Genomic DNA, 16,060 nt, shown 5'->3' with positions numbered 1-16,060 from the left:
AGGTTGTTCAATAAATGCTAAATCTTAATAAACAATTTGGGACACATCTTAGACTGCGTTCCCTTATGCGATTGAGTTTGACACCCCTGCTCTATGCCACCATGTGTAAATTATACTTGTGTTGATGGATATTCAGATTGTACTGTGTGTACTGTGTATTTATTAAAAGTGAATCTTAGGTGAAAGAAAAAATGCCCATTTACTTACTTAGGGCTTCTTCCAGTCCCCTGAAGTCCTCCTGCTCCCCCGCCATAATTCCATGCTCAGCTGTGCCTCCGCTGCCCCCCCCCCCCCCCTCAAAAAAAAAATCTGGGTGACTCACGAGTTGGCCGGGCACTGTGCATGCGTACTGCTGGCCGTGCACATCCTCTATTGTGCTCTTGCGGCTGGGAGCAATTTTTTGCTCACAGTAGCAATGTTTGCTTATTGCACAAGCGCAGAGCGCAGCACGTTGGAGGGAGCGCACGACAAGGGGCTGTGCATGCCGCATTAGAAAGGGACACCAGAGGAACTGCGGAGTGCGGGATAACTGCGAGGGACCAGGAACACTTTAGGGGGCTGGAAGAAGCCCCCGATATGTAAATTGACAATGTTTTTTTTCAATTTAGATTTCCTTTAATGATCCCCGCTATTGTCTGAATTGTACTCTGTATAGTGCCACAGGAGTTGCTGACACTAAATAATACTTTTGTTTTATAAGCATTTTCCCTGACAAAAAATAAAAAATTCTAAAAAGAAGCATTGCCAGCTATTTGCTGGTGACTACTGCAGCCATCACCTGGAGCTCCATTAGGGCTAATTCACATGGACAGCTGAACTGCATGCTTGAGGCATGGTTCAGCTGCCAGTCTGCCAGGGATTGAGTACCATCTGGTTACTGTCTAATGCAACCAAATAGCAGTGTTGGTAACCACTTGTGAGTCAGCAGTTAACACATGCAGGTATTGCACAGTAGAAAACTTCTGTAACATCTCTAGGGCCATATGCAATTCACTTTTTCACCTGAGTTTTCTCCTAGTTGATATTTTTTAAAAGTGTCAATAAAATGCATGCTAAGCCACCAGCAAGCAAGAAAATACTAAAAATTATTTTGATAATACTTTTGTACTTACTTCTCAGTACTTTTTCAGTTGAAAAGTGCTGGAAAGCTATTTTAAAAAGAAAATGGAAAATTATCACCTAGGAGAAAACTCAGGGGAAAAAGTGAATTGCATATGGGCCCTACTGAGGATGTATTGATAGCGGGAGCTGCTTAGACTGGCTGAAAGCAGAGGCTGTGGAACTCAGCCTATAACTAGCAGCCAGAGATCCTGGTGGTGCTTAGACAAAGGGCAGCAGCCAGCAGGAGAAAGGACATTAATTAATGGTCTCTTAGCCCTGAGAGTTAATTAATGACCTCTTTGGCGTTAAGTGGTAAAGCCAATCTTTTGTGCAGCTAATGAAGGATATGAATGCAAGAGTAGCTGAGGGAGTACACAATTCTAATACAAAATGCCAGGATGTTGTAAACTTCATTGTTTTTAATGATGACAGCTCATACTAGGAGACTGGTGATGGGTGACTTTTCCAAAATTAAATGAAGAATATAAATGTCTGCAGTGGAACTTTTAAAAAAGCCAGTCAGCAGCACCAAGCTTGTTGTGTGAATTAGCCTCATTTAGTAAAATGGAGTCTATAATTTCCTAGAATTTTGCTAGTCATTCAATGCAGCCGAAGGCAGAGCTTGCTTGTTATGAGATACATCAGACACAAAGAGATAACTATACCTGTATGGCTGTCTCCCAGTTTAAATGTGTCCTATACATTCCTATTCAAGTGCACTGAAATATATTATTGCACTGGTGGATAACCCATAATCAGGGTCGGACTGGGCCACAGTAGTACAGTTTTTCCCTCGGTGGGCCCTGCCTCCAGGTCTCTGGTAGGCCCCCCCTCCTTGTCTGACAGAGCTCCAATTGCTGCCTGCAGCACAAAAATTCTCTTCTCAGTGCTGTAATCACTCATGCTGAGAGCAGTGGCGTAGCTAAGGAGCTGTAGGCCTCGATGCAAATTTTACAATGGGGCCCCCAAGCACACCATACATAACAATTGATATGATGCACCGAAACCTGCCAATGGCAAGAAAGGGATGGGAAATAGCTTGTTAATGATTACCACTGTTCAAAGTATCTATAGAAGTGATTATTATGAGCACAGGACCAATAGAGAGGTAATACTGTAGTTGAGGGAGGGCCCTTCGGGGCCCCTTTGGCCCAAGGGCCCCGATGCGGTCGCAACCTCTGCAAAATAGGACATTACTTTATATTGAAGGAGAGGACTCTATGCAAAGTTGTGCTGGGCAGCGGTGTCTCTGAATGACAATGCTGCTAAGATCATGTACATTTGGCCCTGTCCATAATACATCATGACCACGCCCACCTTCCGGTGCATGGTCACGCCCTTTTTTCACCGCAATCATGGGATGTGTGGGCCTCAGGTTGAAATTTCTTTGCTGGACCCCCAGTGTCCCAGTCTGACCCTGCCCATAATGCCCTGAGCCATGTTATCACCCAGTCAGTGGCTGGTGATACAGAAAACATTCTGCTGTATAGATAGATAGACAGAACAATAGATAGATATGACCTCCGGTAAAAGGAAAGTGTGGACATAGTGCATGTAAATTTTACTAGCATTTATGCAAACTATGGTTGTTGTGGGAATAGTGTAAGTTGTGTTATGTACACAACACATACATAGTTAGTACAGGTAGTCCTCAAGTTACAAACACTTGAGTTACCACCAACCCGCTGACACCAACAATGACATCATTTCTGCGTGGGGGACGTTTGAAGGAGCAGCTCCAAACTTCCCCCTTGTCCTGGCATGTGTCACCCGAAGCAGCAGCAGTACAAATCTCATCTGCATACTGAGTACCACGCTGTCCATCCTCTCTCTGCCACTTGCTTGCTCTTGTGTCACCTAACATACAGGAAGAGATGCCATACACTAGAGGGTGCAGGAGATGGAAGCGTTGGACTCAGGCTGGAAAGGGGAATTACGCACTGCTGCTGCTGCGGGGGTAGCTGTTGGGGGACAGAGAGACATAAAGGGGGACAAAGGGGAGCAGACAGAGGCATGAAAGGGGATAGAGGCGCAAAATGGGAATAATAGGCACACATGGAGATAGAGGCACAAAAAGGAACAGAGGCACAGAAGGGGGCAGAGAGGCACAGAGGGTGACAAAGATGCACAGAGAGGGACAGAGGCAAAGGGGGGATAGAGGCACAGAGAGAGACAGAAGTGCAGAAGAGGACAGAGGCACAGAAAGGGGGACAAAGGGGGACAGTGGCACAGAAGGAGACAAAGTGGGACAGAGGCACAGAAGGGGGCAGAGAGGGACAAAGATGCACAGAGAGAGACAGAGGCAAAGAGGGGGATAGAGGCACAAAGAGAGATAGAAGTGCAGAAGAGGACAGAGGCATATAAGGGGCGACAAAGAGGGACAGTGGCACAGAAGGGGACAAAGAGGGACAGAGGCACAGAAGGGGACAGAGAGGAACAGAAGGGGACTCTGGAGGCGGGCACAGAGGAGGCACAGGGGACAGAGGGGAAACAGTGTTCTGACTTAAGAACGGATTCAGACTAAGAACAAACCTACAGTCCCTATCTCGTTTGTTAACTGGGGCCTACCTGAATAACTTGCTTTATGCAAAATTGAACATTTTGTACATACTGCGAGTTGCACTAATGTGAAATGCCCATCATGAATAATTTTCATGCCCTTTCTTTCCATGAGGTGGGTAATTTTTAGCACTTACAGCAAACCTGAAGTGAAAATAAACTTATGCTATAATGAATTTTATGTGTAGTACAGCTAAGAAAAAGAACATTAGTAGCAAAGAAAAAAAGTCTCATATTGTTTCCAGTACAGGAAGAGTTAAGAAATTCAGTTGTTATCTATGCAAAAGAGCTTCTCTGAGCTCTTCGACCCACTGGATCCAATACAGCTTTGGTATCTGAAGCACTTTACCAGCAAAGAACCAGTGAGAGACAGCTTCAGATACGTTTCTAATGCAGGAAAATTCAAAGGTTATTATTTCTGCTTTTTTTAATATAATTTAAAAGATGGAGTTTGCAATTAAAACTGCAACTGCAATGTTTTTATAACTGAAAATAAAAATATGAGACTGTTTTCTTTGCTTCTAATGTTCCATTCCTTATCCATACTAGACATACAATTAATGACATAATAAGTTTTTTTCCGCTTCAGGTTTGCTTTAAGCAGCAGACTCTTCTCTCACTGGTGTTATCAACAGAGAAACTACACATTTTCTGATTCATTCTTCCTCTGACATCAGAACATTAATATCTGTTTATAGAGTTTGCAAAGCTCCTATCTACATATAGCTGTTCACCAGTCTTATGTGGGTAGAAGGCATGACAGTCCTCTAATTTTTATGAGCAGCTTTGAATTCATCGGCATTCTGCACATCCTGCAGACAAGTCAGATGCTCAGCCACTGATGGTGGCATCCATCAGTATAACAAAAGCAGGATTTACAGACCGCTCAGTGGGGAGCAAAGAACACCAAAGAGGACTGAAGCATAAAGGGAGCAAGTAGATATTGAGCATGGAGGCTTGTTCTCATATACTTTTTACTGCCCCACTTGATCTACTGAGGCCAAACTCATGTTTTGAGGGCAAGGGTTATGCAAGCTGTGCAAGAAAAGAGAGAGAAAAAGAAAATGGACAATAGGAGTCTGCATTCAGACAGCAGTCCTTAGTATTGTGACGAATCAGCAGGGAGCAGTTCACAAAGTCTCCAGCTCCAGGGAACAGAGACCTATGAGCTGCTCACAATGGTTGGGAAACTCGCACTGATAGTACAGAAATATTTGCTGGCATTAACAAAATCACTTAAAGAGAATAAACTCTGAGTAAAATAATAGGTCAAGGTAGTACATTTAGGAAATGTATTGTACCATGTGAAATGGCTAAACCATACAAAATAATAAATCCTAGTCTTTCCAGAAGTGTGTGTTGAGTGTAGTGTAGAAGTACCACCCTCCCCCCTATCTGCCCCACCCCCCTTTCCCTGTTATTTAATCTTGAGCTGAGAAGAAAAATCTCCCACAAGAAGAATTGTGCAGCTGTCAATCATCTGAAAATGTTTACATCATTATCTGGACCCAAGAAAAACATTTCATTAGTAGCAACCTTTCTGGGCACATCCGTCAGCTACAGGGAGCAGATAGGACAGGAAACAGCAAATATTAACTCAACTAGAGATTACTTTTGTTTATTCTAGGGTAGAGGACACTCCTCTGTTCCACATGCTCTGGAATGAAGCCTGTTGCAATAGATAAGATCCTCAGACATGTTACAGTTATGGACAAGAGTCAAACGGACATTGCTAAATTCTATAGAGCTCACCCAAATGTCTATAATACATCAGTTAGCATTAAATTGTGCCATGAGGCGCACTGATCGGGATGAAGTCATTGGCTTTGGGGGAAATCCAAGCTCATACAAAAACATCCTTTAGTCTAAATGTTCATTCACGCATCATTAAATGCAGGGATGTTGTGCTGCTTGGATTCACCTGGGGGATTCCCTGGCCTTTTCATTTAAGCAGGGCTCTGCAGAGCTCACTAAAGTTTCACCATTTACCTAGAGAATTACATCACCTGCAAAAACTCCTTTGTACTTCGGGGAAAGCAGGGCTGCATTGTGTTTGACGCTTAGCTGTATGTAGGGATGTTCGTAATCTGCTAATTAGGATTAAGTAAAATTTTGCACACACTTTTGCAATTATGGCCATACATAATTACGATTTGGACATTCAATTGTTTTTGTGTAATCCATTTGTAATATTACGTAATTTTCATTTAATTTTGTGCCAATAACTATGCCATGTTCCTTTTTTCTTTCTCTGTCTGAAAGAGTTAAATATCAGGTGGCTGACTCAGTCCTGACTCAGACAGGAAGTTACTATATTGTGAAGCTCACTGATAATAAATTCCAACTATAAAACACTTTCCTAGCAGAAAATGGCTTCTGAGAGCAAGAAAGAGAGAAAAAGGGGAATTTCTTATCAGTGGGGGTCACACTGTAGTCACTTCCTGTCTGAGTCAGGACTGAGTCAGCCATTTAGATACCTGATATTTAACTTTTTCAGGCAGATAAAGAAAAAAAGGAACACAGCATAGTTATTTGTGTGCTCGGCACTGTACATACCCATGTCTATCTCATCATGTCACATGTCAGTTTGGGTATCCTTTAATAGCAAAGACCCCATACATGCTGTCGTCACCAAAATTGCCATGTACTGTATGTTAAGGACAGGGTTGGGAAGCCCTGCTATCCTACCTAATAAAACCTAAGTGTCTCTGCGTCCCATGTCCCTGTGTGTTTGTGTTTTTTTCTCTCTGCGCATGTGCAGGGATGCAGAGACACCTAGGGGGAGTGACGCGCGGCTTGCAGGGGAGGACGGGGCCAAGGGGCGGACGTGGGAGCGTGCGATAGGCGCATGTGTGCTGACATGCGGCAGTGACAGACCTACAGCCCGTTTTTAAATGGGCTTAGGTCCCCTAGTAGATGTTAACATCTGAATTCTTTGCAACTTTACAGTGAGAAACACTATTATTAAAATGTTCCACTAGTACAGTATTTCACAGAGTGGATCCTCCTCTCAGTCCCACTCTTTACTTTTGAGAGAATCAGGTTCTCGGGAAACTAGGTTACTAAGCTGTTGCCAACTAATGTAATTAGGTGTGAGCTGTTCCACATCTTTCCCAGTCTTTTGTTGTTGTGCCTCAACTTTTTGGAAACACATTACTTTTATCAAATAAAAAAAATCCTGCAAAAAAATATTTTTCATAAAACAATTAAATTTCTCAGTTTCAAAATCAGATGTGTTATCTTTTCTACTATTTCAATTACACATATGGTTTAAATAACTTTCATTCATTACATACTGTTTACTGTTTATTAAACAGAATCCCAACTTTTTTTTTTCAGAAAAGTGGGTTGGTTTAGTCATTTGCAGATGAAGCCACTGCAATGTTGGCATGCATAGGAATCAGTATGGTGGCTGCTAATTCAATATACAGTATGTATTAATGTTGCGTGAGTCAAGCTTTTAGTTGAAAGACTTGGTTGACCAGTCCTTTTTAGTTAGTATTCAGTAGATTACAAAAATGTCAGTATTTATGCCTGAACCATAAGTAAATATTTCTGCTGTCCCCTTATTCTTAAGGACAATTGATTAACTGTTGCTACTCTGTGAATCACGTAAGCGGTTTTGGCTGTGTCACAGGTACTTTTCAGCTTACCCTGGCATAGTCATACTCGCAGAGGTAAGATGGTTCCAGGTCAAAGTGAATGAAGTATAGCCTTATTCTGAATCCTTCTGGTACAGTAATATTCCAGGTCACCTCTGAGTCACTGGGATACAAGTCTGGAAAATTTGGAGTTCGGATCTCACCATACATTTCTTTAAGAGTAATGATCTCCCCTTCAGCGATAAACCATAATAAAGGAAGAAAAAGATGGAAAATCCTAAATTTAAAAACAGAAAAAAACAATTATGATATAAATTTACATAAAACATTTCAATAGATTTTTTTTGCCCCCTTTATAAGCTCTTCACATTTAAAAATGTGGTTCCATGCCTTTCAGTGGAAAGCATTTCCTGTGTTCCATTGTAGCTGAAAACCTTGTCTACTGTTTACACTTTCCCATTGTTTACAAAGTCTACCACCTTTTGGGACGAACGTCTCTGGCCCGTTAAGGACTTTTCCTTTTGTGCCCTGTGATTCAGTGGCGTATCTAGAGGGGTACAAGCATGGCTAGTGCCATGGGTGCCACAGTGCCATGGGTGCCAAGCCTGCTCCTGTGCTGCACTGCCATGCCTTCCTCTGTACCTCCCCATCACGCAGACCTCAGATCAAATTAATTCTGTTATCTGGGGAACATGGCTATTTAATTTATCTATACACTTGACTATTTAATTATTTTACCTCGAAGCACCTGACTATTTTATTTGTTTATCGCAAGGCGCCTGGCTACTTGACTAGCAGACAACTTGATTAGCAGACAGCTAATTGGTAAACACCGGATGTTAACAATATGTCTGCTTCCATGAAAACAAGAAGAAGACAAACTGCAGATTTATTGCAGGATTTGTATCAGTTGTAACAAAAAATGTTTTTCTTTAAAGGTCGATATGCTGTTGCTTATCTTTTAGAACTGAGATGAAGTTCTGAGTTCAGGTTCACTTTAATGGATTTCTTTCTCAAATGTGTTTTCAATGATTCAATGAAACATTATTCAGGAAGGTTTGTGTGACTGGAATAAAGGAAGGGAGGGATGAAGTTTAACTGTTTTACTGACAAACTCCCAGCAGAATAGGTTATGAAATGGATTGTTTCATTTGTAGAGGAACTATTTCCTAACGTGTTGCACTTAATGTAAATCAGTTGTCTCAGTCCTACATTGATTGTGCTTGGAACGCTGGTGTCTGTCTGAAAGTTATGTTAAGTACCTCACTACCTCCATGGTGTGCACAGCACACAAAACATCAAACACTGCCGCTCTGCCGTGCTGTCCTGCAGGTTTGATGCATTGCTAAATCATTCTGACAGAAATAAGGATGTCTGAGATTTGAAAGTGTTATCAAATCTAACATCTTTGTCTATAAAACACTCTGTAAAGCAGGATAAAAATCACCACTTCTTTAGTAGTACAATGTGAAGAGGTACACAAAAAATGTTGAAAATAGAGTGATTAATGTGATGGCCGACTCCTACCTCAGATCAAATGGATTTCCTTCATCTCTGCTTTTCATTTTCTTTATACTTCATGAATAGAGGGAATTTTCAAAAACGTATTAAATACAGTAGCAGCAAAAGGCAAGGTGCTGGCCACACACAGTGAGATCAGAGGGACACAGAAGTAGCCAAAGAATGTAATAATGCATGCGGTATCATTTATTCGCTTACTGAATATTTTGGTTACAAGCTTTCAAGGCAAGTCAGTAATTCTTCTCAGGCATGATATTTTAACAATAACTGAAAAATCACAGTTATGTAACTGCTCAAGATGCTACAGTCATATTGTACTGATGTACACAAACACAAACTCAAACACATGAACTAAATTAGAGAATAATGGAAAAAACACCCCAAACCAAAAAAACAAAACACATATATAGCATCACCTGACATAGCATACCCCACACTCTTAGTGTAGTAGTGGGGTACACTATGTCAGGTGATGCTCTATAATGTGTGAGATCGGGGGATAGTCTTATATCCCTGCCTGACACTACCTGAACATAGTTCATGAAGCCTATTGCCTTTCACATATTTTTGTGATGCTAATGTTGTCCACATGGGGCTTGGTTCACAAAGCCGTGCTAACTGTTTAGCAGGGGTGTGCTAAACAGTTAGCACGTGAAGTGCAGTTTGCGGACTTTTGCGCGCGCAAAGTGCCACGATTCGCGCGATCGCGGACTTTTGCGCACGCAAATTGCCACGATTCGTCACTTCAGGTGCTAACTGTTTAGCACACCCGTGCTAAACAGTTAGCACGGCTTTGTGAATCAAGCCCATGGTGATTTAACCTCAGTCAGAAATTGTGTGAGGCAGGTCAGTTTGGGGTGTTTGTTTTTCTTATTGTGGAGCATTATAGATCACCCCTTAACTGACTGGATAACTATTGAGCAACTGGTTTACAGACTATAGTTTATACCCCACACACAAGAGTAATGTATTTACAGGTGGTGTATTTTGTATAGCCCATCTTAACTGAATATTATTCAAAAGTTATATTTTAGATATTTTAGGTACTATAGTACCATTGAGAAGGGCCAATAGGGATTGTTTCTTCAATCCCAGTATTTTGATATTGCACATCACAAGGTGACATTAGATAAACAGACAGGGAAATATTTTGGTGATGGTGCAGGAGAGGAACCATGAAGCTATTTGCAAGTAAATGAAGCAAAGGACTGGAAGCAGCATTAAGTGATATTGGCAGTATGCCCTGTTTGCTGTCCTCTGTAAATGAGATTATGTAATGGAAATATAATGATATAAAATACCAGTGTAACAATCTAACAATATGCAGCTGCTAATAACTGTGACATAATAGCAGCATAGAGATACATTGCAGACAGCTACAGATGTTTGCTTGTGGAATGTTGCCTCTACAAATCAGTTGGTGCACTACAGAACTCATTAGAGTTACAATGCATTAGTGACACGTAGTGAGACTTAGGCCCCGTTTACACTTAATCAGTTGGTATGCGTTAGTGTGCGTTAGTATGTGTTAGTACGCATTAGTGCGCGTTGGTATGTGTTTTTTCCATAGCAGTGCATTGGGAAGAAGATTTCAGTTAAACACGTTAAGTGTGAACTGTGCCATTGGAAAACATGGGACTTACTTTGAAAATCAGTTTTCTTTCAGTTATAACTGAGAGCAACTGATTAAGGGCGGGTTTCCACTTGCAAAGTGATGCGGGTGTGGCTACGTAGCCGCATCGCATCACGTCCGCCGCCGGCCACATCACTTCCGCATCTCCCGATGTGGAAGTGTATTGAGGAGAGGGGACGCACCTGCGGGCGGATGCGCGATAATCTGCAGCATGCTGCAGATTTTCGGATCGCTCCGAACCGCACTGCACAACATGCACGAAGTGGAAACTCTACCACTGGCGTGCATGTGTTTCAGGACACCTGCGGTGCGATGCGGCTATGTAGCCGCATCGCACCACTCCTAGTGGAAACGGGCCCAAAGTGTAAAAGGGGCCTTATAGAAACTGCAAATCTCAAGGTGCTGTTACTGATATATTTGTCCTATGTAGCTGCTAATGACCTATAGTACACTAGAAGCGACATTAGTGTCCTATGCAGCTGCCAATAATGATATCAAACTAGAAGCAACATACTTGTCTTATTAGCCGCCAATAATTATGTCACACTACAAGCAACATTATTTCACATTAGGAGCAACATAGCTGTCCTATGCAACTGCGAATAACAATGTTACACTAGAAGCAACATAGTTGCCCTATGCAACTGCGAATAACAATGTTACACTAGAAGCAACATGGTTGTCCTATGCAACTGCGAATAACAATGTTACACTAGAAGCAACATTGGTGTCCTATACAACTAACTGCCAATAACAATGTTACACTAGAAGCAACATAGTTGTCCTATGCAACTGCGAATAACAATGTTACACTAGAAGCAACATTGGTGTCTTATACAACTAACTACCAATAACTATGTTACACTAGAAGCAATATTGGTGTCCTATACTGCTGCCAATAATGATGTTACACTAGAAGCAACATAGTTGTGCTATGCAACTGCCAATAACTATGATACACTGTAAGCAACATTGGTGTCCTATGCAACTGCCAAAACTCCTGTGCACTACTTTTTCCAGTGATGTCTATAAAGCTGCTCAAAATCATATGCCCTTTGCTGTCCCTGCAGTGTTCCACTACATAGTAGTAACTACACCACTGCTATTTTGCTTGGGCACCTCTGGCACCCAATACATTTTTCAGCTGCCAGCGGCGCCCACATTTCGGGCTGTGGCTGCTATGTAATACATTTACCATGGGTACCAAATTTCCCCCATGCTTACGACATTCAATTTACTGTTCTATTTCAACGTGAACAATCAGAAAGCCTAATAAAAATAAACTGACACTTCACTAGTAAAGGTAACCTAATAACAATGTGACTTAAGGTGCCCAATAATGGAACAAATTTTCCTTTACATTTGATCTTTCAATGCGATTTGAGCGATCCAAACTAATCGGATTGCAATTATCGATTGTTCCCATTAATGGAACGATTTAAGAAGTTTTATCATTCCGATTCGATCAATAAAATCCAACTATTGGATCCATAGTTTTTCATTTTCCAATGGACCAAAGAATTGAATCACATTGATTCATGCCACAGATGGCACAGTTTTCTGTATAGTTTGATCATAAAAATCATGTCAAAAGATCGAATCTGAAGGAAAAATTTTACCATTAATGGGCCGACTTTTTATATTGTAACTAACATCCATGGATGTCTAAGGTAAATGCACCTCTTTAAATTAAAGGTTTGCACAAGAGGAAGTACAGCGGGTGTGCTCAGAAAGCCTTGACTCCACCAATCTAAGTTAAGAAGGTTCTTGGCAGTCTTTAACCTGGTAAATATAAAATGCTGGACAGAGTTTTGGTGGGTATTCACAAGCTATGAACTGTGGGACGTGAGTACAGTTTTTGGAATAAAATGTTTATACATTGTCTTATAGCATTTTTCTCAAATACATAGCAGAACAATGGCCACAGGTGTTACATAAGCCTTGTGGTAACTCATAATTTTCTTATCCCTGAGCTATACTAACTAGACTCTAATTTGCCAGTTTCTCCTGCTGTTTCTGTAATACACTGAAGTCAGTAAAGTCAACATGCTATAATGATGGATTCTCTGGTGGATATTCAGTAAATTGTGACTTCCAATGTGAAGCTGTGGAACTTTTGCTTCTCATTTAGGATATTACTGGTTGCTTTTATAGCAGCTTTGTAGAAGATGTTACCGATTTATTAAGTTCCAAGAAAATAAAAATGGGATGGGGGGGTTTCTATAGTATGCTACTGAGCGTTTCTGTGAGGATGATTCGATTACTGCAGCATTTTGCATTTCAAAGATTCTTTCTTTTAACTCAAGACACTTGCAAGAGTGATTTCCATTTTGTGCTGGAATGTCAATCTTCCTGCTTATAATTCTTATGCAAATTAGCTTATTCAGTGAAGTCTTAGGAATAAGTCAAGTGATTTAGATTTACATTTGTGTGTAATAGAACGAACTTAGACAATTAGGAGTTCCGGCAAAGTAACAAAATTATACATTTTAGATAACTGACTGTTAAAGTTTGCCACACCCTATGTTTTAATTTAATAAAAGTGTAACACAAAGAATATTTCTTTACTGTTCTCAGCATTGCTTTGCAGATAAAATATAAAGTAGGTGGTGCTGTGCAGTAAAATGTAATGGATTTACCAAGCAGCCCCAGTTCTCACTGCTAAGCAATGACAAAGAATTCCGATATGCCACACGAGCACACATAGTTTCCATAACTAATTGGTTTGCAAACTTGGAAAATGTGATAATGGAGTATAACGCTCGGATTACTTCTTCCATAATTTGCTCTAAAAGCAAGTTTCCACACATTAAATTAGTTCATTGTTGAGAAAAAATGGTAAATGTGGTGAGAGGGAATCTTCCACAAAGGAGGGCATTTTGTGTTTTTTTACAGGTTTACTAAGCAGACTGTCTACCTTCTCAGCAATTGCACCAATCCAGCGATCCAAGGCATTTATTTCTGAATTTGATTGCCCAATTTTGATGTCATTTTTATTTTAAGTGGAGTGATTAGATTTTTAGCATATAGGGAAGAATATTGCCAGATGCACCTAGGCATAAGCATAAGTGTAATTATGTGTAATTATTTCCCATATAATGCCACATCAGAATGTCTCCCTTGGCAGTTTCATAGTTCCAGGTCCTGAGCATTATACCTTGAGGAGATTTGCTCATATGATCTACTTGACACTCCTTCTGGTCAATAATGTAGCGGGTTTAGGTTTTATGTATTAAGAATGACTTTGCATTCATTATTATATTGAAACTAGGTCATAAACTTAAAACCTGTGCCCTCTAGTGTCTGGAGGGAGTAGAAGAAGTTTGCATGTACAAAACACTAATACAATTGCTAGGCCCAGGATTTGCATCTAATGAAATGCTGCGCACAGACACCAGCGGAAAGTAGGAAAGTATAGTTATATGATTGAGAGGGCACATTGGTAGAGAAGTAATGCTTTAGTGCACCATTAGGCCACCGGGATCAGCCTTCCAGCCATCGATCAGAGTTGGCAGGCTGTTTTATCATAAATAAAGTATATAAAGTATATACCGTATGTATGTATGTATGTATGTATGTATGTATGTATGTATGTATGTATGTATATATATATATATATATATATATATATATATATATATATATGTATATATATATATATATATATATATATATATAGTGCGCTGCGATCGTGCACAGTGCTGCTTAGTAAACATACCCAAGAATTAAACGTCATCTCAATCACTAGCTGATACTCACTTTCCCAAGAGAAATCTTTTCCTTTTCACAAACGGGATCATCAGGGGGCTCTGTGTGGCTGATATTGTGGTGAAACCCCTACCATAATGTGATGTCAGGACCATGGTTCTGACATCACACTGTGGGAGCCTTGTTGCATTGTGCGAAATAACATCTGTTTACAGCTGTTTCCAACTGCCAAAAAAAGCAAGCAGCATCTCCTTCCAGCAGTATCACCTGTCAGCAGTAAAAATGTCACCATGTGATAAATGTCAGAATGTAAATCAGGGAGAGGAAATACAGGTCCTTCTCAAAAAATTAGCATATTGTGATAAAGTTCATTATTTTCTGTAATGTACTGATAAACGTTAGACTTTTATATATTTTAGATTCATTACACACAACTGAAGTAGTTAAAGCCTTTTATTGTTTTAATATTGATGATTTTGGCATACAGCTCATGAAAACCCAAAATTCCTATCTCAAAAAATTAGCATATTTCATCCGACCAATAAAAGAAAAGTGTTTTTAAAACAAAAAAACTTAACCTTCAAATAGTTATGTTCAGTTATGCACTCAATACTTGGTCGGGAATCCTTTTGCAGAAATGACTGCTTCAATGCAGCGTTGCATGGAGGCAATCAGCCTGTGGCACTGCTCAGGTGTTATGGAGGCCCAGGATGCTTCGATAGCGGCCTTAAGCTCATCCAGAGTGTTGGGTCTTGCATCTCTCAACTTTCTCTTCACAATATCCCACATATTCTCTATGGGGTTCAGGTCAGGAGAGTTGGCAGGCCAATTGAGCACAGTAATACCATGGTCAGTAAATCATTTACCAGTGGTTTTGACACTGTGAGCATGTGCCAGGTCGTGCTGAAAAAATAACTCTTCATCTCCATAAGGATTTTCAGCAGGTGGAAGCAGGAAGCGCTCCAAAATCTCCTGATAGCTAGCTGCATTAACCCTGCCCTTGATAAAACACAGTGGACCAACACCAGCAGCTGACATGGCACCCCAGACCATCACTGACTGTGGGTACTTGACACTGGACTTCAGGCATTTTGGCATTTTCCTCTCCCCAGTCTTCCTTCAGACTCAGGCACCTTGATTTCCGAATGACATGGAAAAGTTGCTTTCATCTGAAAAAAGTACTTTGGACCACTGAGCAACAGTCCAGTTCTGCTTCTTTGTAGCCTAGGTCAGGCGCTTCTGCCGCTGTTTCTGGTTCAAAAGTGGCTTGACCTGGGGAATGTGGCACCTGTAGCCCATTTCCTGCACACACCTGTACACAGTGGCTCTGGATGTTTCTACTCCAGAATCAGTCCACAGCTTCCGCAGGTCCCCCAAGGTCTGGAATCGGTCCTTCTCCACAATCTTCCTCAGGGTTCGGTCACCTCTTCTCATTGTGCAGCGTTTTTTGCCACACTTTTTCCTTCCCACAGACTTCCCACTGAGGTGCCTTGATTCAGCACTCTGGGAACAGCCAATTCGTTCAGAAATTTCTTTCTGTGTCTTACCCTCTTGCTTGAGGGTCTCAATGATGGCCTTCTGGACAGCAGTCAGGTCGGCAGCCTCACCCATGATTGCGGTTTTGAGTAATGAACCAGGCTGGGAGTTTTTAAAAGCCTCAGGAATCTTTTGCAGGTGTTTAGAGTTAATTAGTGTATTCAGATGATTAGGTTAATTGCTCGTTTAGAGAACCTTTTCATGATATGCTAATTTTTTGAGATAGGAATTTGGGGTTTTCATGAGCTGTATGCCAAAATCATCAATATTAAAACAATAAAAGGCTTGAACTACTTCAGTTGTGTGTAATGAATCTAAAATATATGAAAGTCGAATGTTTATCAGTACATTACAGAAAATAATGAACTTTATCACAATATGCAAATTTTTTGAGAAGGAC

At 40.8% G+C, this 16,060-nt stretch overlaps 1 protein-coding gene across 3 annotated transcripts in view; it reads right to left on the bottom strand.

Annotated features, from left to right (window-relative positions):
* Positions 1-16,060, bottom strand: part of MASP1 (MBL associated serine protease 1) — a 152,659-nt gene that overhangs the window by 127,071 nt on the left and 9,528 nt on the right. For all 3 annotated transcript variants that reach the window (XM_068281227.1, XM_068281226.1, XM_068281228.1), the window contains exon 2: positions 7,314-7,539. In XM_068281227.1, the coding sequence (XP_068137328.1) occupies positions 7,314-7,539 (226 nt within the window). The remainder of the gene's footprint in view (positions 1-7,313; positions 7,540-16,060) is intronic.

Source organism: Hyperolius riggenbachi, chromosome 4 (assembly GCF_040937935.1).
Source record: "Hyperolius riggenbachi isolate aHypRig1 chromosome 4, aHypRig1.pri, whole genome shotgun sequence".
Taxonomy (NCBI): Eukaryota; Metazoa; Chordata; class Amphibia; order Anura; family Hyperoliidae; genus Hyperolius; species Hyperolius riggenbachi.
Note: the sequence above shows the minus strand (reverse complement) of the source record. Positions and strands in the feature narration are given on the sequence as shown.